Below are 25548 nucleotides of genomic sequence, written 5' to 3' on the forward strand. Positions count from 1 at the left end.
TATTTTAATAAGAACTTCAAGTCCTTTATTTCTTATAAGCATTCTGACATGGGCAATTTATTTTACCATTAGGGCTCAATTTCTTCACGTATAAAGGGGGGTGGGTGGCATTTAACAACTAACCATAGGTTTACTGTGAGATTTAAATGAAATAATGGGGATATTGCAGCTTAGTACAGTGCCTGACACAGTAATGGCTCGATAAGAGATAGCTATTATTGTTATGATGCTTCCAAGCCATACACACTGTAGGATGGCAGCATAGCACAGGCTTTGGAGAAAGGCTATCTCTGTTCCCATTCTAGTGCCACCACACCCTGGTGGATGACCTTGAGAGAGTACTCACCTCCTTGCACCTCATCTGCAAAATAAGGATAACAGTATCTGTGTCATGAAATCATGTAAAGTGGCTAAAATAGTGCCTGGCACTTAGTAAACAGTAAATTATTATTAAATTCTGCTAACCCAAGTTACTTTACTATCTACAACTGTGGATTTAACAATTATTGATCTAGTTTTTCTTCAAGCTACAATTTGGAGAACTATAAATATTATTAAAGTTTGGCAAGTGATTTAGCAGCTTTCTATTGCATATTGGAGAAGAAGTCACATGTTATGCAAAACCTTGAGACTAAACACAAGAAACACAAGTAATCTGAGTTTGGAATATTAAAAGTAAATATAAATGTAGTATATGACAGCCAAATATAGCAGAATTCACTCCTCCACAATGCTATAGACCAGCCATGGGCAAACTATGGCCCGCGGGCCGAATGCGGCCCGTTTGAAATGAATAAAACTAAAAAAAAAAAAAAAGGCCATACCCTTTTATGTAATGATGTTTACTTTGAATTTATATTAGTTCACACAAACACTCAATCCATGCTTTTGTTCCGGCCCTCCGGTCCAGTTTAAGAACCCATTGTGGCCCTCGAGTCAAAAAGTTTGCCCACCCCTGCTATAGACCAATGGTTTCCAAATGTGAGCATGCATCAGAATCACAGAAAGAGCTTATTAAAACAGACACCAGAGTTTCTGAGTAGGGCCCAGGAATTTCCATTTCTAACAAGTACCATCGTATCCTATATAATAAAAGGCTAATATGCAAATTGACCAAATGGCAGAACAACCAGTCGCTATGATGTACACTGACCACCAAGGGGCAGACACTCAATGCAGGAGCTGCCCCCTGGTGGTCAGTGTGCTCCCACAAGGGGAGCCCCACTCAGCCAGAAGCCAGGCTCATGGGTGGAGAGCACAACGGTGGAAGGAGCCTCTCCCGCCTCTGCGGCAGCACTAAGGATGCCCGACTGCCAGTTTAGGTCCGCTCCTAAAGCAGGTCTAAGCTGGCAATCAGACATCCCCTGAGGGCTCCCGGACTGTGAAATGGCACAGGCCGGGCTGAGGGACCCCCCTCCTCTGAGTGCACTAATCTCGTGCACCGGGCCTCTAGTTTCAGAATATATATTCAAGGACAGTTCAGAATACATATTCAAAGACTCTGTAAAAGAAATGTGCCAGGTGATGCTGCTGCTGATGCTGCCGATTAGGGGTCAGACTTTGAGACCCACTGATGCAGTTGGCTCTGAAAGCTGATAAAGAGGGCTTTTAAGCAACTGAACTGTTAATTAAGCATGGCTCAGTGCTTGAGCATTGACGTATGAACCAGGAGGTCACTGGGATGCAGGCTCAATCCCTAGTGGGGGGCATCAGGAGGCAGCTGATCAGTGATTATCTCTCATCATTGATGTTTCTCTCTCTTTCTCCCTCTCCCTTCCTCTCTAAAATCAAAATATATATATGTTTTAAATTGAACTGTTAATTAAAACCAAGCATGCACCAATTCAAGATTAGGGGATAATAAATGTATTTGTAATGATGTTTCCAAAAGTTGGCTGTACACTAGAATCATCTTAGGTTTTAAAAAATACTGATGTTTGTGTCCTGCTCCCAAAGATTCTAATTTACTTGATATGTAACGAGACTTGGGCATTAGGAATTTTAGAAGGTCCCAGATGATTCTAATGGGAGCCAAAGTTGAGAAGCACTGCTTTAGGTCTAAGAAAAAAAGGCTCTTTTCTCTGTATCTAATATTCTTGCAGTTTCTTCAATCTACATTTGTATCAAAGACAAACACTGACAAGGTGGATACTTAAATGCCAGTCCCACAGTTTGCCAGTGAGCTGTGGTAAATGTTTTTTGCAATCTTTCTCAACTCTGGCTTCACATTAAATCACTTTGAGCCTTTAAAAATAGCTGCCAAAGCCTCAACAAGCCCCTGGGGTTGTCAATTTGGCATTTTTTAAAATGCTCCCAAAGTTAAGAATCATGGCTATTGAGGTTTATAGGAATATAAAGGGAGAGGGAGAATAAAGAGCCAGCTAGTTGGAGAACAAGGAAAATGCATGTCAAAAGAATGCATTCACTGCCCTAGCCAGTTTGGCTCAGTGGGCCTGCGGACCAAAGGGTCCTGAATTCGATTCTGGTCAAGGACACATACCTCGGTTGCAGGCTCCTCCCAGCCCAAGCCCTAGTCAGGCAGGGTGTGTGCAGGAGGCAACTAATCAATGTATTTCTCTCACATCGATGTTTCTCTCTGTCTTTCCCTTTCTCTTCCACTCTCTCTAAAAAGCAATGGAAAAAAGTCCTCAATTGAGGATTTAAAAAAAAAAAAAAAAAAAAAGAATGCATTCACAAGCCAAGCAGGTAACTTGGCATTTCAGGAATATAAGGAATAACACTAAAATCGTTTGCATCCCCGACAGGGATAGTATTTATTAAGTACTAAGTTTCAAAAAGTGCAATATGGATAAAAGAATCTGCAGTAATGCAAATGAATACAGATGACTTAATGTAAATAAAATTAATGATACCAGAAGAAAATAATTATTATTGGTCACCACAACAATGAAGCCCAAATGAAAGCTGCATAGGACACTTTCTGGAACAGTGACCGCAATGCAGGAGAAGGGAAGGTATTTACCGGAGAATGTTCACCAAGTACGCAGTCTCGACGTGCTTCCCCCACCCCATAACCACCTCACTTAGGTTGAAAATTCCTGTTATACAGCCAAGGAATAATTCAAAAACCAAGTTTAAAATAGAAACCAATATCTGAGAGCCAAACCGGTGCCCTGAAGAAAGACCTACCCAGAGTGCTTAGTAGATTATGGGCTGGGAAAATTGATAGCAATGTTTTATATTTAATTCTGTTTCAAACACTAAATTTACAAATCAATCAGTGTTACTGCATTTAGATATTTGAGCTCTATGATCATTATTTATTTTTTGTACATTAGCATTATTGATGGCACTTTCACATTTAAAGACTACATAGGAATTTTACAATACATAGAGTCACTCTTACCTGCTGAAGCAAATATAAACAAATACTCCCATGTCTACTTTTGAAAGCTGCACATTCCACTTAGCAGGAAAAGCAATAGACTACAGAGACTTCCCCAAAATAAAAAACCAAAGGGGGTGTTAAACTTTCCTGAAAGCCAGACTTTAATCACACAAAGGCATTTTATTGTAAGTTATATGCAAAGCAACTAAGTTCTTCAGAAAGTAAAAATAAAAATTAAATAGATCAACATTTAAGATATACTACACCAAAAAAAACCTGAATAAATACGATAAATGTAATAATATATTACTCAAGAAAAACCTTAAGTTAGAGCATCAGCCCACAGACCAAAGGGTCAAGAGCTCAATTCCTGGCCAAGGGCACATATCTTGGTTGCAGGTTTGATCCCTACCCCGCCGTCAGAGCATGAGCGGGAGGCAACCAAACCATTTGTCTCTCTGGCGATTTTGTTTCTCTCTCCCCCTCCACTGTCTCCCTTCCATTCTCTTTAAAAAAAAAAATAATCACTGGAAAGAATATCCTCAGATGAGGATTAAAAAAGAAGTAGAAAGAAAAACCTTAAAGTACTTAGGAAATTACTAGCATATGAAACTTTAATTTCCCTATAGTCAACATTTTATTTGCAGGAGGTTGCAGGTTGGTTAGTTGTTAGAAATCTATTTGAAAGGTCAAAAATAAAATAATTGCTTTATTTCTTTGTTCTATTTGTACAAAGTCACAGGATCTTTGTAGGTTTTAGCTGAAAGAAGGACAAAAACTTGAAAGCAGGGAAAGGGGAATGGAAGCTCAAGAATGTACCACTGAAAACAAACGGTCAAATTTGACCTCACTTATGACACATGGGTGGAAAGAGCAAACCAGCCTTCTTCATTTTGTTTCTCAATCTGTTGAACAAAGATGCAAAAAGGATTTAGGAAGTAATCAGAAACAGGAGACCATTCAAGTATACAGAATCAAAGTTACCCTATGTCACTCAGTGGTACTAAAAAGTAAATTGCTACTGGCAATTTTTATTTCTAACGGACACTCATAAATAACTGATCCCCTGGTCAACTGGTATCCTTGTTGATTTAGGAGACCTAATTTTTTTTTTAAGATAAATCCAGTATTTATACAAATCATATGTGTAACTTTTAAAAATAACAGTCATTTGATTTTGTAAATTAAATTCTAATAAATTCCAGAAACTAAGAGCAAATTATACAAAATAGTTTAAAGCTTTTTAGAATACAATAAACAGCAAAGGGCACATCTAGTGTTGGACAACTGAGATATATGAGTCTATCAATTAATTTGGGCTGCAAGTACTCAGTTAATTGAAACATTCACTATTTGGTCTAATTACTAAAGTTGGTAATAAGAACAGCAAAGATTTTCTCCTGTATCAGAGAGCTGTTAGCTCAAATTTGCAAATGTAATGTTTGTGATTTGAAAGATATTCTCACAATTTGCTATGACCAAACACTCAGACGAACTATATTTTGCTGTATTACCAATACAGAGAAATGCCTTTTGCAAAGAAAACTGGATATATTTTAAGATGCTTAGTTTCTATACAATCCTATAGTAAATCAGAACACATGAAAAATATGTAAGACTTTTTTTTACTCTTTGTGCATAACTCTGTACCTTGGGGGACCTCAGATATGGCACACTGGGGTAAAATGACATGGAAAGTGACCACCCCAGGGCTGACTATCCCAAGCCCCACCCAGCCACAGCAAGGACTGGGCACTAGTATCTCAGTATGCCTACAAGGTGTTCAAGGCACACCTTCAAGGCCTGCCACACTATTTGGGAAGCTCTGCCTAAAGCCAGTAATTTCCAGTCTTTAAAGACTGTTAAAATCCTATTGAACTTTCTTATTCCTTAGTTATCCTAGAAAACAAAAGTAGTATGTGGCTTGTTTTTCTAATGAAGGTAAATTAATATATCTTTTCTTCTCACATTTTTATATCATCTTTAGAATAGCATAAATAATAATAAAGAATGAAAATCACTGCCCAGCTATTGTGGCTAAGTTGGTTGAGCGTTGCCCCAGGCACCAGGAGGTCACTGGTTCGATTCCCAGTCAGGAGACATGCCTGGGATTTGGGCTTGATCCCCAAGTAGGGGGTGTTTCTCTCTCATAGATGTTTCTATCTCTCTCCCTGTCCCTTCCTCTCTCTGAAAGTAATAAACACACACACACACACACACACACACACACACACACACACACACAAATGGAAATCACTGAAAATAGCCACCTTTCACCCCTGCCCTCCTGCCCCTATATGGTACACATTTCACAATTACATTTTATCATATACCTTTGCTCTTGGATTAACAGGTGTGAATCGCCCACTTCCTGAGGTGGCATTTAATGGAGAACAAGAATTACTAGTAGCCCCTGAAGATCTATTTGTGAGGAATAAAAGGGAGAGAGTAATCTATCATTATTAATCTTCAAAAATTATGTAAGACTGACAATTCTCAATACTGGCACAAGCTTGAGAAAGTATGGCTGACTTAGATCCAAAGAAGGTAAATTATTTGCAACGTATTTTCACCAAGCTAAGTCTTTTTAAAAAATTAATAGGCTTTCCTTTTTTAAGAGTTATTTTAGATTTACAGAAAGACTTAGTATAAAGATCCAAGGGTTCCAATATATTCCTCAACCCCTCCTCCCAGTTTCCCCTTTTATGAATACCTCATACCAGTGTGGTACATTTGTTACAACTGTAACACTGATACATTATTATAAACTAAATCTATTGTTTACGATAGGGCCCATGCATCGTGTTATACATTCTATAGGTTTTGATAAATGTACAGTATCATGTATCCAGCATTACAGTATCACACTAACAAGTTTAAAACATTTAAGGGGGAAAAGGATGTGCAGGGGTGAAGAAGGCCCAGGCAGTGGAAGAGTAACAAGACCTGGAGAATGCAGTGCAATAGCAGGCATGCAGCCGAGACAGAAAGCCAGGTAGGTCCATCCCTAGTGTCACCATTTTATCAACATGTGACACATGTAGGCAAATCACACAGGTAGCTCTATGAACTTCAGTTTCATTTTAATATGAGAGGAAAATACCAGTGGTTAAGTTACCCACCCTGTCACATAGTATCTCCCAATTTTGTCACCCATAAAGCATTCTATATATGTGCTCTTATCCCATTTTTGTTTCTCAATAGCCAAACCATGCTTTCTACTCATTGAAGGCTTGTTCCTCATGCCTCTCCTTTCCCCCCAAAATTCTCCTCACCGACTACTTTATTTTCTTTTCATCGGTGAGTCTGCCTGAACCTAAGTCAGATATCATGCACTTCCTTTTCTCACAAAGAGAATAAAACAGATCCCATATTCTTGATTTTTTTTTTAAAGTAACTATTACCATTGTAACCCTACCTTCTTGAATTTATTCCACTGATAGGAGAGACAGTACTGCATTTCGAGGTTTCTGGGGCTTCTGCTCCTGGAACAGATATTTCAATTGTCCTCTTTCCTCCTTCTAAAATATAAAAATAAACATTATTCCATTACCTTTCACTAAGATAAAAATGAAAAATGTAATGATTTCTGTCTTACTGCAGATTTCAATATTATAAATTTGGAGGTTCTTTCTATATTTTTATCATTATGGCCCACAGATACACTTGGAGGAATTTTTTTAAAATGAGCTGTGAGAAAAAACTTTAGTGTTAGTGTCAATTCAGTAGCATGCCAGTCATAGAGAGCCAGAACCTTCAGACAAGTGGTATCGTGTCAGATCTGGAAGTGAAGAGCTAGTCCTAAAGATCTTGAGATATTTGTCAAAAGCAGCTTATCTAAAGTTCCCCCCCCCCCAAAAAAAAAAGAAAAGAAGAAAAAATCTGAAGTCTTTTAGTAAAATTTTAAATCTTCTAAATCTTTTACATCACTCTTATGGAAGACTTTTAAATAGATGAAGAGCTCACCTGGCCAATGGTAATAATTATGTACCTTTTCAATATTTCAGAAGTAAGTTATCAATCAACAGATATTTACTATTTACTAATGGAACACTTTATGTCCATCCCAGTCAGTTTTGCCAAAGCTCCCATAAATCATTACTTACTTAAAACCAGTGATTTTGAGCTTTAGGTGGTAATGAAACCTACCCTATTTACATATCCCTTGGTTACCCTAGAAAACAAAGAGGTTCTATGGCATAGAGTTTTTACTTTATAATTATAACCCACAGTGGTTCCTTGTGAAACCAAGAATTTTACTTAAAAAAAGAATATCTTAAGAATATAACCACTAGAATGGCAAGAATACAAGTGCAAAATACCAATTTGCTTTAGAACTTCAGACAAATCATATAACCTATTTACATCTCAGTTTACTTATTCATCAAACAAGTATGATATCAACTCTGTCTACTCTCATGGTGTGTTGGGGACAAAATGAGATAACGAAAATAGTTTTACCTTAAAAATCTATTCAAACAGATGTCTTATTTAATCACAAAATTATTCTTAAAAGTAATCTGCTTTTTCTTCATTGTACTTAGCACTAACTGACATTATCTCATATATTCATTTGCTTATTTGTTTAGGGCCTGCTCCTCAACTTGACTACTGAAGTTGTCAATCTGGGCAAGGACTTGTCCTCTTCCATGTGGTATCCCCAGTGTCCAGAGCATAGCAGGCACATAGTAGGTGTTCATACATTCTGAGTGATTTAATTTATTCATTCTAATTAGGAGTTGCATCTAGACTTTGTGACTACGAAGAACAGTAGACAAAATTATCAACTGAAGAAGCCTAAATTGAAGAAGGGCCCTGGGGATATGCAGCACCCATCAGTAATCTCCAAAAGAGTCTGCTCTCTGAGTCTGTAGTTTCAAAATGGAAATAACTTCTGAGAGGAAAAGTCTTATTGGCAGATACCTTAAAGGAAACCTACCTTGACCAGCCAGAGGACACTTAATCTTTCCAACACACAAATGCCTGAACACCTGAGCGAATGCACCACTCACTGATGCAGCTTTTTCTATTCCTGACAAGTAGAACTCTCTCTCATATGAGCCAAAAATCAGTCTCTTCACAGCCTTTGTGTAGCCCTAACCCTTGAGAATCTTAATAATTCAATTTCTGACTGAAGAGCAACTTGAGATCCCACTTCGTCTCATCAGTTCCTTTTGCATATGAACACTACAATAATTTTTCAGTTACTGCTCTATTATTTAGAATCCCCTCTAGTGTGTTTCACATCTTAAATGTACAAATAGATTAAAAAGCTTAATTTACCAATTAAAATGTTTTCATAGTTTTAACAGGATAACTTAATTTTTTGCTGATGAAATTCTAAATTATAATTTTGCTCAGTAAATTATAGACTGTAATGGGTCCACTTCCACGTAGAGCAACTTAGGGACCCAGACACCGGAGATTCCTGCAGGCACCATGGGGGAGTTTCCCAACAGGAGACCGGCCTTCCAGATCTATCTGTCACTTATTCTGCAACTTAGTCTTTTTTTTCTATGTAAAATTGAAGGCACTGAAATATATGCTCTCTGAGATTTCCTTCAGTTCAATATATACTTGCAAAATCAAGAAAGTAAAAACTTAGCTTTTAAACTGTCTACCTTTTAAATCAGGAATTTGTGGCCAATCAGTCCAAGCTCTGAGAGGTGACTGAATAGGTGATGTCGGTGGAGGGGAAGGATTCAAACCAACAAGTTTTTGCTGCTCTATTAACTGCAAGAGCTTTCCGCGAGCCTCCATACTCTGCCGGTTCAGTTCCGCAATCCGCTCCTCCATGCTATTTGGTGTTAGAGGTCGTGTTGCTGGAAAAGTCTTTAAAAAAGGAGACAAAAATTCCATATTAAAAACAATCCAAACAATTTTGACTGTTTGTAAAAATAAATTTCCACTAAGAGCCAGCAAGTTAGTGTTCATAGCCCTTGCTGTGTGCAGACTTGAATAGTGGACTAAAAACAAAATTTACAAGTCACTTAATTGAAAAATTAGGGCTAAAACAAAGGGATGCCAATTCTTCTAATACTGGTGCTACGTGTCCTCTAGTCTCTCTGTCCATTGGGAGTGTCTGTGGGACAAAGTTTTCCTGCATCTCTTAGTTTTTGCTGAACTACACAAAAGATCACATGAGCAAAGACTACTTCTAAAGACCTGGCTTCTAAGTAACATACATATGAATACCAGATCTAGGGTCTGAGTCACAAGGATCTGCTGTAGTTGAAAGAGATGATTCTATAATTATAATCTTCATTCATGCACCATGAGTTATTTGGTAAAGATTTCTAGGACCCTTATCATTCTTTCTGACCATATGTCAGCCTCCCCAGGCCACTTCTGACCTAAGATATCTCACTCAAGACAGCTAGTGCCTTAGCCTGATCTATATACTAATTAGAAAAGGAGGCAAAATCAATTTTTAACTTTGCTGCCATTTTTAAACTAAGACGTTGCCTATTTCCAATCATCTTCAAAACTCTGTCAACAACGTCTCCCATGACTCAAAATTGAGGCAGTTTATACTTATAACACACCTGTGCCGAGGCTACTGCCCACTGCTAATACTTCTTCCCGGCACCTCTCCTGCCAGACCCTTCTGACTACTATTTCTGTGACTCAAGACCCATCTTACCCTGACTGCCCATGAGCCAGTGCTGACAGACGTGTATCCCTAACCTACCATCTCCCACCTCCTGACCTTCCTCCTGGACGCATATGACCCACTACTGATAAAGTCCTCGTGGAAGCAATTACCCCTGAAACGCCTAACCCAGGATACCTGCCTGCCCCTAACAACTGCTCCAACACTGTCCTGTCCCTATCAGAAGCCTGACAGGAGCCTCTCCGGCTCATAATAAAGTAAACGGAAGCTTCTCCCATCACTGGGACCAGGGGAAGAATGTAGGTTATAAACTCTCCCCAATTGGAACTTAGGATCCCTTTTCTCCCACAAATAAGGAAATGAAGGTCCAAGTTACCATGTTAGCCCACAGCTTATTTAACTTACAAAATTCTTGCACTATAATATTCAGACTTTTGCTACTCAAAGTATAGCCTTTAGACTGGCATGATTTGGGAATTTACTAGAAATGCACAGGGCCTACCTCAGACCTATTCAATCAGAAAAAGCATTTGAGCAAGATCCCAGATGATTTATATGTACATTAAAGTCTGACTTTAAAAATCCTTTAAAATCATTTCTATAGCAAAATGCATTCTGTGTCCTAAAATATTAACTATTCATGAGTTGAGGGCCAACTACACATAGTTCTTTTTTATGAGCCCCTTTAAGAGTAAAAATGCTTTCAATTAAAATGTAGTTGTGTGGCAAATTTTTAAGTCATATTAATTCTGCATGTTACATTTAAAACTTCATTCCTAGCCTAATTTTAGCTTTGCTACATTTTTACCTTCATCCTATTTTCCTCATTCATTCCTCTTTTTTATTTTATGTTGTCCTCTTTTACTGTATCTGAGATAGAAACTGACAAATAACTTCTACTTCTCTTGTGATGAGGACATGACCAGGCATAAGCCATCTAGCACAGCCTCAGAGATATCCTGGGAAGAAGCGCTTTAAGATGCTCCAGCAATGGACCTAAATTCCTATATGTCCATAGTCAGTCCTTAACTGGTACTCACAGCACTCATGTTGCTTGTATGATTTGTCTCCTGTTTGTTTAACTCCCGAAGTCCATCCCCTTGCTCTCCCCCTGGCCAAAGAATATTATTCAGATGAGCCCTGATAGCTGAATTCTGCAGTGTCAACTCAGCAATTTGTGCCATGATGTTCTTTCTTTGTAGTAATGCCTCATCTGCTCTAAGCTGTTGCCCATCCCCCAGTACTGGGGGCTCTTCTGAGAATGCAGGGTTTCTGGGTTGCTGAGTGTTTGAGAGGGAATTGCTCAGGGGCTGTGAGAGGTTGACAAAAGGAGCCTCGGTTTTGTTTTCCAAATCTTCTCCCATGTGAGAGACCCTCCACCTCTGGGTGAAGAGATGACTCTCGTCACTTGAATTCTGAATATCTGTGCTGGGCGGTGAGGACTTCTTTTCCCAATTTTGTTCCTTCTCAATTATTTCCACAGTTGGAGGAATTCGTGGAGCAGGACGAGTTTGAACGGTCCTCCTCAATACTGTAGATAAAATTTTAAAATAACAAACATGTATTATTTAGCCACAGATTGGCAGTGTAATCATCTCATTAGCCCATCATGGTAGTTAGAGAAGTATTTCAACAGAAGGAGTTGGTTTCTGAAGGTCTAAATTGGCCTGCAATGCCACCACCAACAATCAAGCATGAAGACTTTATCTACTCATGAGTAGTTAATTAAACAAAACAGAAATAAATTAGTAGCTAAATTAGTAATTAAGCTTTGATATACCTTAAAGCTTAATCAGTATGCCTGTGAAAAACCACCTGCCAAGTCCACATTTTCACATTACATTAACTCATATCTGGGAATTTTGCGGGTGAGAACAGTAAAGATAATAATGTAAAGTGAGGATGGTCAGGAAAGGCATCTCTGAAGAAGTAAAAATTTTAAATAATTACATATGTGGCAGAAGTAGAGCAAATAACATTACAGGCAGGGAACAACATATGTGAAAGCCTCAAAATAGGAAAGAGCAAAGAAAGGAGGCCAGGCTAGCTGTAGCATAGCAACGAGAGGAACTGGAAACGGATGAGACTGGAGAGGTGTGCAGGGCCATTTCTTACAGAGCTCTTTAAGCCACGTTTGGAATTTTCCAATTTAATCCAAGAACAATAGACTGCAGAAGGTTTGGCAATGACTCAATTTACATTTCTTAAATGTTGTGGATAACTGGAAGATCCAGGATGGAAGAAATCAATAAGCAACGGTGGTAATCTAGAAGACAGACAATGGTAGCTTTGACTAAGGTATGTTGGTATAAAGACAGAGAGAAGTAGATAAATTTGGGAAGTATTTTGGCAATAGAATTGAAATGATAAACTGGAAATGGGGAGTAAGATCATGGCATGCACAACTGAATGGAAGGTGATGCCATGCACTGAGATGGAGAAGATAAGAAGAACAGATTTGGGGGAAGGTTGAGTATCAAAAATTCAGTTCTGAACGTGCAAGTTTAAGGTGCATTATGTTCAAAACTGGAATTCTCTGGCAGATAGAAAATACTGGAAGCCATGAGAATGAGTGAGATTACACAGAGAGAAAGAATAGAGTGAGGGAAAAAACAATACCAAGACATGAAGAACTTAACATTTAGAGTCAAGTAAAGGATAGGAAGCGAGCAAAGCAGATAGAAATGAAGCAGCCAGAGATGTAAAAATGTCTTATATTAATTATGGAGAGCCCCTCCAGATAAACAGAAATTAAATTGGGATAAAAATGATTGCCTCTTGGGTAGGTCAAGAGGTGTGTGAGGAAGAGATCCCTGTATATGCTTTTTTTTCCCTTAGCCACATGCAAATAGGAATTAGAACTAACACTTTAAAATAAAGAAGGAATGGAATATAAGAAAATGAAAACAGTATATATATATATACACACACACACACACACACACACACACACACACACACACTAGTCTTTCAAGCGTGGCATTAAACAAAAATAGAGGTAAGTTAATAGCTAAAGGAAATATTTATGATGGAAAATTCTAGAGCAACATTCTCCAGTATGGTAGCCTCTGGCCACATGTGGCTATTCATATTCAAATTTAAATTAACTAAAATAAAATATTCCGTTCGTCAGTCACTGGCCACATTTCAGGTGCTCAACATTTTTCTAAAAACTTTGCCTGAAAGTCTAAAGTAGTTTTTGATTGAAGAACTCTTTGGAAAATGAAATGATTATAGCTCCAGAAAATGCACATGTGGACAAATAAATATAATTTTCCAAACAATGAAGCAATCCATGGAGATTCTGAAGACCATACATGAAATCCAAGTTAAGAATCTGTGAGCCAAGGGCCCTTTTGGCTCTCTGAACAGCACCTTCCAAAAGGCGACAAAAAGGCAGCGAAGAAGGTGATCCCAGAAAGATTGGTGTGATGTGAAAGGACCAGCTCTGTTCAACATAAGAAATACTAGAAAAACACTAGTCACGAGAGCTCAAGGAACCAAAATCGCATCTGATGGTCTCAAGGGTCGTGTTTTTGAAGCAAGCCTCGCTGATCTGCAAAATGATAAAGTGGCATTTAGAAAATCCAAGCTAATTATTGAGGATGTTCAGGGCAAAACTGCCTGACTAATTTCCATGGCATGGATCTTACCCATGACAAAATGTGCTTTCTGGTTAAAAAAAAAAAAAAGAAAAGAAAAAAAAAGTGGCAGACCGTGATTAAAGCTCATGTCGATGTCAAGACTACCAATGGTTATTTGCTTCATCTAGTCTGTGTTGGTTTTACTAGAAAATGCAAAAGTCAGATTCAGAAGACCCTTGCTCAGCATCAATAAGTCTGCCAAATCTGGACGAAGATGATAGACATCAAGACCCGAGAGTGCAAATAACTTGAAAGAAGTGGTCAATAAAATGATTCCAGATAGCATTGGAAAACACATATTTATTCACTCCACGACGTCTTTGTTAGAAAGTCAAATGCGGAAGAAGCCCAAGTTAGAGTTGGGAAAACTCATGGAGCTTCACGGTGAAGGAAGCAATTCCGGAAAAGCCACTGGGATGAGACAGGTGCTGAAGCTGAATAAACTGATGGATATGAGCCCCTAGTCCAAGAATCTGTTTAAAATTCAGACTTTTAATGGTGACAAATAAAAATCCTATTTGTGATTTTGTAAAAATCTATGAGCTAAGTATTAATAATTTTTTAGAAATTTTATTTCAACTCTATATATGCGCTGCAAAAGTGACTCGAAAGCAATTTTTAATTGTCCACAGACTTTCATTACCAATTTCCCTCAACTGACTGAGCTAAAGTTTTGATGAGAAAGAGGTTAATAACCAGATCTGACTTAAAAAATCCCTCAGGTCATGGCTCTCACCTTTCCTTAGTTAAACATTCATTACTCTTTAGAGAATAGTCTCCTCTTGCTTCTTACTCTTCCCCATGCCCTGGACCATAGGGACAAATGGGATTCCCCTCACTCCATGTTTTAATGTGGAGGGCTTTGATCCCTTGATTTGAGCTTAACATTTATAATGCCTAATGGAACATATATGTAATGAAACTCAACGTCACATTTCACCATAGGCATAGCATACATGATGTAAACCACCCCATCCTCCTTTGACTTAAAGGTGATGTATGGTAATCAATATCTTTTTAATTCTGTTTATCAGGTAATGATGCACACATGGATTACATATATGAAGCATAAAAAACAACTACCATGTAACTTTAGAAGAAGCCTGCTTACCATCCTGCAGAGGAGAGAATTCTGAGTTGCTCTTCTGCCGGGGTGGTGTTAACAACACAGCTGGCTCAAATATGTGTGCTGGAAAATTGTTGGCCAGATTCACACTATCTGGAGGGTTTGGCACTTGAGATAGTTTAACAGGCAAGTCTTCCTGTGGGAATTCACGCACTTCTTCCCCTCGAAACATCAATGGCATGGAGACATTAGCATTTACAACTGAAGCCTCTGAAGAAGATGAGAGGCCATTAGTACATCAAGGAACGCTGGCACATTTAGGTATGTATACTTCAAAGCATTTCCATAGAGGGCAGAATCAGGCGGCCTCGAGAGCCTTTACTTTTTAGGCCATATCCTCCTTTAGCAGGAACTCACAGGGTAGGTTCCTATGGGGTCAGCACTGGGAAGAAGTGGCTGTTTTTGAGAAAAGTACTGAGGACCTCAAGCCCTTAGGACCTGATATCTAGCCATGGGGTTTATCTCATGCATATTAAATTTTAGTCAGCCACTTCTTAGAATCTCTCCCTAGGAAACACTGAAATGCATAAACACTTTCCACACAGAGATACTCATCAAAGTATTACTTAGAAGTAAAAAACATGAAAAAACCTAAATGTTCTATTCAACCTATGGCACATGAGGTAAAAAAGGTTTTCAAACCATTACCCAATAAACAAAAGTTATGAATTTCTAAAGTTCAGTGTTTTCTGTTTTCTTCCCAAGACCATTTCTTCTCCACCTGACCCTGAGGCACCATGATTAAAAGTACTGGCATTAAGTCCTTCCCATGGTCTAGGAAGCTAGTTCTGCTACTCTTTATTTGTGTGACTTTGCTAAGTTGCCAACCCTCGCTAGGCCTTGGTTTTCTCATCTGAAAAATGGGGACAATAACATCTATCTCATAAGACTATTATGAGGATTAAATGAAATAATACATGTAAAACACTTTAAAAGTCTCTCGCATAGAACAGGTATCCAATAAATATTAGCAGCAATTATAGTGGTGACAATGTTATATATGCAATAACCCCTTATCAGTTTCTGGTTTCGTTCATTTATTTACTCTATAAATATTTTAATGCCAATCTGGAATAATAAGACCCACTCACCTGGATTGTCCATAATTCTACTACTCGTGGCTCCCCTTTCTGCTGCCAGACTTGCTTGGTTGTTATTTATCACTGGACAGCTCTTAATGGCACGTGTGATCGATATAAGCTGCTCATCTGTTGTGACCATATACTGCTGAAGTCTCGCCTAGCAAAAAAAGAATGAAATAACATTGTTGGCATGTCAGACATCAAATCATCACCTAGATTTGTATAACTATATCATTATTTTAAATACTCTAGGAACTTCTGACTTTCATTCAAATACTAAAATAATACATTCATAAGAATACATAATTATAAATATTTTAAAAGTCTCATGATAGAGGAATTGTTAAATAAACTATGGAATATTATTAATTAATAAATACATGCTACAACAATAAGTATTAACCTTTTTATAAGGCTTTCAACTTATAAAACCTTTTATATAGATGATATTGACTCAAACTACCCCCAAGAGACAGTTATATCAGATGCAGGAAACTAAACAGAATATAACACAGGCTTTTAAAGTGATAAACATGAGCACTATAAACATTTATGGTCATATCCTATCTAATAAAGAATGAATATGCTAATTGACTCTCACACCATCACAAAGATGGCGGCGCCCACAGCCAATAAGGAGGGAATATGCTAATTGACTGCCCCACCCTCAAAAATGGTGGTGCCCACAGCCACAAGATGGCAGCGCCCAAATTCCACACTCATATATCCAATGGCCTACTCAACATCTCCATCTGGAATTGACAGACGCTTCTCAAACTTAACATGCACAAAACCAAACTCCTTGTGACCCTCCCCAACTCATCAATAACAGCTCCACCCTTCTGACTGCCCAGGCCAAAACTTTGAATCACCTTGAACTCTTCTCTTACATCTTCTCCTTTACTCCATAGCCAAGCCATCAGCAAATCCTATTGATTGCCTTCAAAATATATTCAGAATTTGGTCACTTTTCACAACTTTTTCCACTTCCAATCTAGACCACGCTGTCCTATCTCACCTGAATTTTCCCAATAACTCCTGTCTGTACTACATTGCTTCAGTGTTTAACCACCTAGAATATAGCCCTATACTGTTCCCAAACAAAGCTGAGGCACCTTGGGGCAACACAGTGAACTCACAGGGGCCCCACAGGACATTTCATATTTTTAAGGGAAACACAAATGTTCTGTGAGGTACCAGTGAACTACTAGCTTGAGGCAGTTCACATTAGACCAAGATATGTTCCTTTTGATTATGCCATATATTCACAAGGCTGGGTTTTAGTAGTTGCTATGCTAAAAAGCAATGCTGCATAAAAATTATTGCGGAACAGGAAATAAGAGTGATGGTGTCCAATATGATTCCAAGCTTTCAGAAGCTGTGCAATGCCCACTAGGTATACATATTCCAATACTAAATAATTGTGGTTATTTCATCACGAATAAAAATATGACTTTTTCTATCAATTTACATGCATCATTTTTTTCAAATAGCACATAAGTTAAGACAAATACTTCATAAGTTATTTGAACCTAACTATTTAATAAATGAAAGTGTTAGATATTTCTTTTGGCCTAGGGGTGTCTTAAGATACTAAGGGCACCATAAACTAAGAAAGAGCAGTATTCTCTGTCCTAGAGACAACATACTAGCCCAAACTGATCCTCTTAAAACCGACAAAAGATCATGTCTCTTCTCTACTCAAAACCCTTCAGTGGTCTCCCATCTCACTCAGTATAACAGCCCCACATGATCAGGCTTATCTGCTCTTGTCTGCTACTACTCTCTTTCCCACATTCTACTCCTACCACACTGGTCTCCTTAATGTTTCTGAGCTCAATAGCCACCCTCCCACCTCAAGACCTTTGCAGTTGTTACTCTGTTCGATGGCTCATCTCTCAGCTATCTGCATGCTCACTCCCTCACCTCCTTCAGGCTTTTGCTCAAATGTCACCTCCTCAGGAAGGCATGGGCCATGCCATTTACAACTTCCCATCAGAGGCACTTCCTGTGCCTCGTACCTGCTTTATTTTTCTTTATAGTACACTAGAGGCCCAGTGCATGAAATTCGTGCATGGATATGGTCCCTAGGCCTGGCCTGTGATCAGGGCCATCTTCCCCAGCTACCTGTAGCCGGCCCCGCCACCTGCCACCACCCACCCCCGGTTCCCTGTTCGCCACCAGGTGATTGGTGCCTGATGGCTGGGGGAAGGGACCAAGAGGCCGGCTGTTCCTGTCCACTCACCAGCCCTGCCCCCACCGCAGGTGGCCATCAGGCAATGAGTTGTTCTGCCTTTAGGGTCAATTTGCATATTACCCTTTTATTATATAGGATATCACCATCACCATTTAGCTTATAATATACTTTACTTTTTCTTCTTTTTAAGACTTATTTAAAACATATGCTCTACGAGGGCAAAGATTTTTTTTTTTGTTCACTACTATATTTCTTGTACCTAAAACAGTGCCAAGCCCAGAATAGGTGCTCAATAAAAATTTGTTGAGCAAATTAGTACATTATAAAACTGCCCATCTTCCCAGGAGAATTGAAAACCTTATGTTCACTCAAGATAAAAAGAAATGAAATGCTAATACATGCTACAACATAGATGAACCTTGAAAATATTATGCTAAGTGAAAGAAGTCAGACACAAAAGACCACATATTGCATGATTCTATTTATATATAACATCCCAATTAGACAAATCTATAGAAACATAAAATAGATTTTTGGTTGCCCGGGGCTGGATGGAGGAGAGAAGAGAGGGCAGCTGATGGGTTTCTCTTTGGGGTGACACAAATGTTCTGAAATTAGGTAATGGTGTTGGTGAATATACTAAAACCCACTGAATTATAGACTTTAAAAGGAAGAATTAAATGGCATGTGAACTATATACATCATTTAAAAAATTTCGTGATGGATATCTACTGTCCATTTATACAAATGCAACTTGTCTATCAACTAATGCTTTTCTATTCTTCTTTGGCTGATAAATAAAGTTGTAATAACCACCATTTGAGAACAAACAGATGAGCAAAAATGTCTCTGTCCCTAAGCAGCTCACAGTTTTGATGACAGGTACCCATGTATGTGTAACACAATTTGGTAAATACAATGAGAGCAATATCCAGAGAATATCAAAAGTGCACAAAGGAAGAATATTTAATGCAGCATGGAGGCAAGAAGGTTTTCTAGAAGAAATACTTATACAGTATTAAAAAGGAATGATTAGCCATATCTAAAAAATATGAATTTACTATAAGCAACTCAATGACATACAACTGCAGAAGGATTCTTCAAATAGTATCTTCTACTGTTCTGAAATTAAGAGTAGCTATCATAACACTCATTAAACATTTTTAATAAACTACTATAATATTGGTAGTTATCATTTAAAGATAGATTCTGTCTTCCCACTATTTAGTAAGTTTCTTGAAGATAGTTGACTTATTCTATATACTACTTATAGTCCAAATTTCTATATAGTACCTCCAATATAATAGATGTTCAATAAAAATTACCATCCTATCTAATAAAAGAGAAACATGGTAATTAGCGTCTGACCACTACCCTTCCCATTGGCTAATCAGGGCGATATGCAAATTAACTGCCAGCCAAGATGGTGGCCGGTAGCCAGGCAGCTTCAAGCTAACATGAGGCTTGCTTGCTTCAGTGACGGAGGACTCCAACATTCCCTGCCTTGCCAGCCTCTGAGCTTGCAGTTTGAAACATTGTAACACTATATAGAAGCTAAACAAAACCAGAAACCTGCTTTCAGCCTGCCGGGATCTCAGAGCTGGAGTTATACACTGTTTCGATTATAGAACCCAAACAAACCAGATACCTGCTTTCAGCAGCTGAGGCCTCAGAGCTGGAGCCAGAGCTAAAGCTGGCCCAGAATAAAAAGAAAAAAGAAAAAAAGGAGCAGTTGGGAGCTTCAGTCACCCACCAGCCTGAAAACAGCCCTCAGCCCCTCACCCAGACTGGCCAGGCACCCCAGTGGGGACCCCCACCCTGAAGGGTATGTGACCAGCTGCAAACAGCCATCATCCCCTCATCCAGGCTGGCCAGGCACCCCAGTGGGGACCCCCACCCTGATCCAGGACACCCTTCAGGGCAAACCAGCCAGCCCCACCCATGCAACAGGCCTCTATCCTATATAGTAAAAGGGTAATATGCCTCCCAGCACCGGGATCAGCATGACAGGGGGCAGCGCCCAAACCCCCTGATCGCCCTGGGGCTCTGTGTGTGACAGAGGGTGGGGCCACAACCTCCCTATCTGCTCTGCTCTGTACGTGACAGGGGAAGGCGCCCCAACCTCCTGATCAGCCCTGTTCTGTGCCTGATAGGGGGGAGCTCCCCAACCCCCTGATCGCCCTGCAGCTGTGTGTGTGACAGGGTGCGGCGCCCCAACCCCCTGATCAGCCCTGCTCTGTGTGTGACAGGGTGCGGCGCCCCAAGCCCGCCCCCCATGGGCCCTGCTCTGTGTGTGACAGGGTAGAGCCATAACCTCCCCATCGGTCCTGCCCTGAGTGTGAGAGTGGCGGTGCCCCAGCCCCCTGATCGGCCCTGCTCTGTGGGTGATAGAGGGCGGTGCCCCAAACCCCCCCTTCACCACGGGCCCTGCTCTGTGTGTGATGGGGTAGAGCCATAACCTCCCCATCAGCCCTGCCCTGATGTGACAGTGGCGGTGCCCCAACCCCCTGATCGGCCCTGCTCTGTGGGTGATAGAGGGTGGCACCCCAACCCCCTGATCCGCCCTGCTCTGTGTGTGACGGGGCGGTGCCCCAACTCCCCTATCGGCCCTATTCTGTGAGTGACAGGGGGGAGCTCTTCAAACCCCTGATGGGCCCTGCTCTGTGCGTGATGGGGGAGCTCCCCAACCCCCCTGATGGGCCCTGCTCTGTGCGTGACAGGGGGGAGCTCCCCAACCCCCTGATCGACCCTGCTCTGTGCGTGACAGGGTACGGAGCCCCAACCCCCCTGATGGACCCTGCTCTGTGAGTGACAGGGGGCAGCGCCCCAACCCCCTGATTGGCCCTGCTCTGTGTGTGACGGGGTGGCGCCGCAACCTCCCCATCAACCTTGCCTTGAGTGTGACGGGGGCGGTGCCCTAACCCCCCAATCGGCCCTACCCTGAGCGTGACTGACGGTGGCATCGCAACCTCCCGATCCACCCTGCTCTGTGCATGACAGGGGGTGGTGCCCCAACTCCCCAATCAGCCCTGCTCTGAGCCTGACCAGGGGCTGCACCTAGGGATTGGGCCTGCCCTCTGCCATCCGGGAGCAGGCCTAAGCCAGTAGGGCATTATCTCCCGAGGGGTCCCAGACTGTGAGAGGGCACAGGCCGGGCTGAGGGACCTCCTCTTCCCCCCCGAGTGCACAAATTTTTGTGCACCGGGCCTCTAGTTGATGATAATAAAGAAGTACACGTAATACATCAGCACAACTAAACCAAAGGCAACTAGAAGGAATCTCAGACATCCTTAAAGATGTTTTATACTAGTAAACACAGAAAAGTTTGGGATCTCATCTGAGTACCTGGGTAGCAGTATTTTCTTCTCTAAGAAGTAGAATTTCAGCTGTCAGAGCATCAATGAGCTCTCGATGATCACCTAATGCCTGCTCCAATTTCTGCCTTGTCTCTTCTTCTTTACGCAGTTGGAGCTCACTCTAAAAAAAAAATCAAATAAACCCCCATCAATAGCATCACATGTTGAAAACTAAAAGTTTCTACTCAAAGTTGTCAAAAAAGAAAATACTTACAAAGTATATATTATGTGACAATAATGAGAGTTAAATATTTTTATTAAAAGGTATATATTTCATTAAAATATGCAGCTTTATCCTCTCCCCTTCTTCAAATAGAACACAATAAACAGGCTGGTATACAGAATTGAATAACTAAAATTTTGTAGAAGGAAGTGGAGGGAAGTACATATACATATTGCTTGAATACACATCGACCATCTCTGGAAGGATATACTGGTGTCTGGTAATAGTTGGCTACACAGAAGCAAACTGGTTAAATGGAAGTTAGGGGTGGGAATTAGATTTTTCATCGCATACTCTTCCATGTCTCTGAATTTCATACCATGTGAATAGATCACCAATTTGAAAATTAAATGTTAAAATATAAGCCTCCTATATAATAAAAGCCTAATATGCAAATTGCTCAACCAGGAGTTCAGCCACTCGCTATGATGTGCGCTGACCCCCAGGGAGCGGCATGGAACGTGGCCGGCGTCAGCAACACGGCGCTGGCAGCAGGTGGCAGTGGAGGTGCTGCTGGTCCTGATGTGCCCCGACGAGAGCGGGACTGCGGCAGGATGGTGGAGCAGGTGAGCGGGAGGCACCAGGCCAAGGCAGGTGCGAGTTGGGGTCCCGATCACCCCACAGACGGCGACCAGTGGCGGCAGCAGGAGGCAGGGCTGCTGCCTGGTTCCCAGGTGCTGAGGGAGCCGGGCAGGGGGCCCAGCCCTGACCGATTGCCCCGCAAACAGGATAGTGGAGCGGGGAGGGGCGGGGAGGGGGGGCGGGCAGGCCATGGCGGGGTGCCAGGCAGGGCTGCAGGGCTGCGGGGCTGCAAGGTTGTGGGTTCGAGCTCGGGCTGCGAGCCTGGGGGCACAAGCTGGAGCCCAATCCCCACAAGCTACCGTGAAGGACCACCTGTGCACAAATTTGGAATAAATGACAACAGGTTTAAGTGGTTGAGCTTTGTAAAGCAAGTGATTAACTAAAAAGTACTTGCTTCTAAGCCTGTAATACTTTCAGAGCCAAAAGTACACTCCTGGAGATCCCTGACTTGGGGGTGGAAGAATGTTAAGACTCTCCTGACTCAGACACCATAATAAATCTTTCACTAAAAAGCAATTTTCTGAAGACCTCTGAATTGAAACCTCTGAGTTACAGAGGTGAATCAAATTTTTAAATAACAACATTTCCTCAAATATTTGTCATATTTTAAGTTTAACAAATTTAAACACATAAAAATAGTTTGAATAGATTTTTTAAAAGATGAACTACATAAGCTAACTCTAATTCCACAGCATTCTGAGGATTATTATTCACAAATGAATTAAAGAAACAATTCTTGCTTGTCTTATAAATGATTTCACAACAATAAAATATCTGCCACTAAGATACTGAAGGAAAGCCCAAGTTACCAGTCATGAGATAACATAAGGGATTTCCTCAATCTGTGTCTACAGATAACAGGCATGCTATTCTCCAAACTGAACTAAAAGGGAGCAGGAAGCAGAGGAAAGCAGCAGAATGAGGACACATTAATAGCTCTATTTAATCTATAACTGCCAAATAGTATTAGTCCATATTAGCACAAGATATTTTACTTATAGCAGATTTACTTTCCTAATTACATTTCACTAAGGCTCATATTAAAATCAGCATCACTTACCTGAGCATGTGCCTACATGCCAGCTAATGCACGAATCAGCTTATAGAGGAAAATGAAGAGGATAAACTTTCACTGCACATAATCTGAAACTGAGGCATTTTAAACAAAGCTATTCAAACGTGACTATACTTTACTCAGAAGTTGCAAACAATTAGATGTAGAGAAAAAACCCTACGCCTTTCCACCAGCACTCTGAAGAGGAGACCCTACTAACCTCATGTGCTTACCTCTTTAAGGTACCGAACCAGGCGACAGAGGGAGCTCACCAGCGACAGGGTGAAGCCTGTAAGACCCTGGCTGCTCTGCGGTTCCTTGACTTCGCGTCCCGTCGACCGCTCATAGTCTTCCATTTCGTGTTCCACTTCATGTATCATGTGCTTGAGGACATCCAGGCTGGGATTGGTGCTACCTGATAAGTCTGTGGAGGCTGTGCTAGATGACAGCATGTTTCCCTTCTGCTTGGAAGGGGCACACAACTCCGGTTTTCTTTTCACTGATAAATGACAGAAATCATTCTATTTTAAGATCAGAAAAATTACACTAGAAAACTACTAGAAAAACCTTTGGCTGTTGTTCACAATTTATAAAACATTTTTATAGAGTTACCACAATTTTATCACAAAAATCTATTCAGATTAAACCGGGTTTACACAATCTATAAGGAATGTATAGAACCAGCATTCTACAAGGCTACATGGGATAAAAGGAGGCATTCCTTAGCTACGACTCAATAAATTCGTACTTAGCTAGATCCAACTGGATGACTGAAAGGAAAAGCATTCACTAAGACATTAAGATGGCCATGTCAAGTTACATGTCTAATAATTCATCTTTGTGAATTAAGGGACGGAACCTTTATTTAACAGCTGCTTTTGCTTCCTGGAGTTCAGCACTTGTCCCACAACGTAGCTGCAGTCTAGAGACTCAGAAGATTCTTCAGGCTGAAGCCTGGTGTGGACTCTCTTGACAGCATTGGTCGCATTCAGAGCAGCTAAAACAAAAGGTATTTCCAAAAGCATCTCAAGTGAAAAAAAATGATTAAAGCGTTTCAATTCACAGGTCAATCAGTATTTTACTCAATTAGGCTAAGACAGTCAAAACTCAAATAACTTCTTTAAAGATTACTGTGTTCAAGAAAGAAAAAAGCCGAAACCAGTTTGGCTCAGTGGATAGAGCGTCGGCCTGCGGACTGAAAGGTCCCAGGTTCGATTCCGGTCAAGGGCATGTACCTGGGTTGCGGGCACATCCCCAGTTGGGGGTGTGCAGGAGGCAGCTGATCGATGTTTCTCTCTCATCGATGTTTCTAACTCTCTATCTCTCTCCCTTCCTCTCTGTAAAAAAAATCAATAAAATATATTTTTTAAAAAAAAAAAGAAAGAAAAAAAAATATAGCAAGCTATTATCTGTAAGAAATAATATAATGTGAAAACAAACCTTTTTTTTCCTCTGATGGAGAGGTGGATGATGGAGTCCCTAGGGGGCTTGTTATTTGTGACTGTGTTGCTATTTTCTGCTGAATATCAGTCCACAGTTTACTAATTATCTCAGAATTATCTTCCTTTAGTTGGTGAAGGAACCTGTAAATTATGGGACAACAAGCTATATATTACAATTAATAAGTGCCATCATTTACACTGTTCAACTGTTTACATGTTTGAAGAAACTTTTCATAATTCATAATCAAAGAAACCAAGATTTGCTTTAACTTATGAGAGAGAACTAAAATACCAGTCTTCTTTTTTAAAAAAAAAATATATATATATATATACTTTTATTGATTTTAGAGAAGAAGGGAGAGGAAGAACAAGATAGAAACATCAATAATGAGAGAGAATCATTGATCAGCTGCCTCCTACACTCCCTCTGGGGATTCAGCCCGGGGATGTGCTACAACTGGGATTTGAATAGTGACCTCCTGGTCCATAGGTCAGTGCTCAACCACTGAGCCACACTGGCTAGGCTAAAATATCAGTCTTCTTAGTGTTAGAAGAAATCATTCCATCTCCCTCCCAGTATCCAGCCTGTACTGGCTCCTAAAGCAGGGACTTTCCCCTTTCTGAAGTGGTATGGTCCCATCCTCCTCCCTCTTTCTCTAGAAAAAGTACGAGACTTGGTCCCTTCTGGTTTCTCTCTCCTACTAAAAGCCTGTTCCCAGAGCATCATCTCTGCTCATCACTGAAATAAAGTGATTGGAGCAGACTCTGCCCTATGTGTTGAGAAGCTGGGAGAGGGAGTGGAAAGAAGAGCTACAGCGTAGATAATTAGAGAGCTAAGCTTTATGCTGTAATCATCTTCATCATTGATAATGCTAATATT

General features: G+C 40.4%; 1 protein-coding gene across 5 annotated transcripts in view; it reads right to left on the reverse strand.

The window, feature by feature from the left end:
• Window positions 1-3260: 3260 nt before the first annotated feature.
• The window catches only part of SPICE1 (spindle and centriole associated protein 1), a 60489-nt gene continuing 38201 nt past the window's right edge, over window positions 3261-25548 (reverse strand). For 4 of the 5 annotated variants that reach the window (XM_036349964.1, XM_036349965.1, XM_036349963.1 and 1 more), the window contains exons 8-18: window positions 24667-24809; window positions 24086-24223; window positions 23460-23725; window positions 21357-21488; window positions 15824-15971; window positions 14718-14942; window positions 11003-11493; window positions 8971-9181; window positions 6768-6870; window positions 5683-5770; window positions 3261-4254 (exon numbers count right to left, since the gene is read on the reverse strand). In XM_036349964.1, the coding sequence (XP_036205857.1) occupies window positions 4201-4254; window positions 5683-5770; window positions 6768-6870; window positions 8971-9181; window positions 11003-11493; window positions 14718-14942; window positions 15824-15971; window positions 21357-21488; window positions 23460-23725; window positions 24086-24223; window positions 24667-24809 (1999 nt within the window). In that variant the 3' untranslated portion in view covers window positions 3261-4200. The remainder of the gene's footprint in view (window positions 4255-5682; window positions 5771-6767; window positions 6871-8970; window positions 9182-11002; window positions 11494-14717; window positions 14943-15823; window positions 15972-21356; window positions 21489-23459; window positions 23726-24085; window positions 24224-24666; window positions 24810-25548) is intronic. The other variant, XM_036349966.1, reaches the window with a different exon arrangement.

The sequence above is a fragment of the Myotis myotis genome, unplaced genomic scaffold (assembly GCF_014108235.1).
Source record: "Myotis myotis isolate mMyoMyo1 unplaced genomic scaffold, mMyoMyo1.p scaffold_m19_p_2, whole genome shotgun sequence".
NCBI classification, from domain to species: Eukaryota; Metazoa; Chordata; class Mammalia; order Chiroptera; family Vespertilionidae; genus Myotis; species Myotis myotis.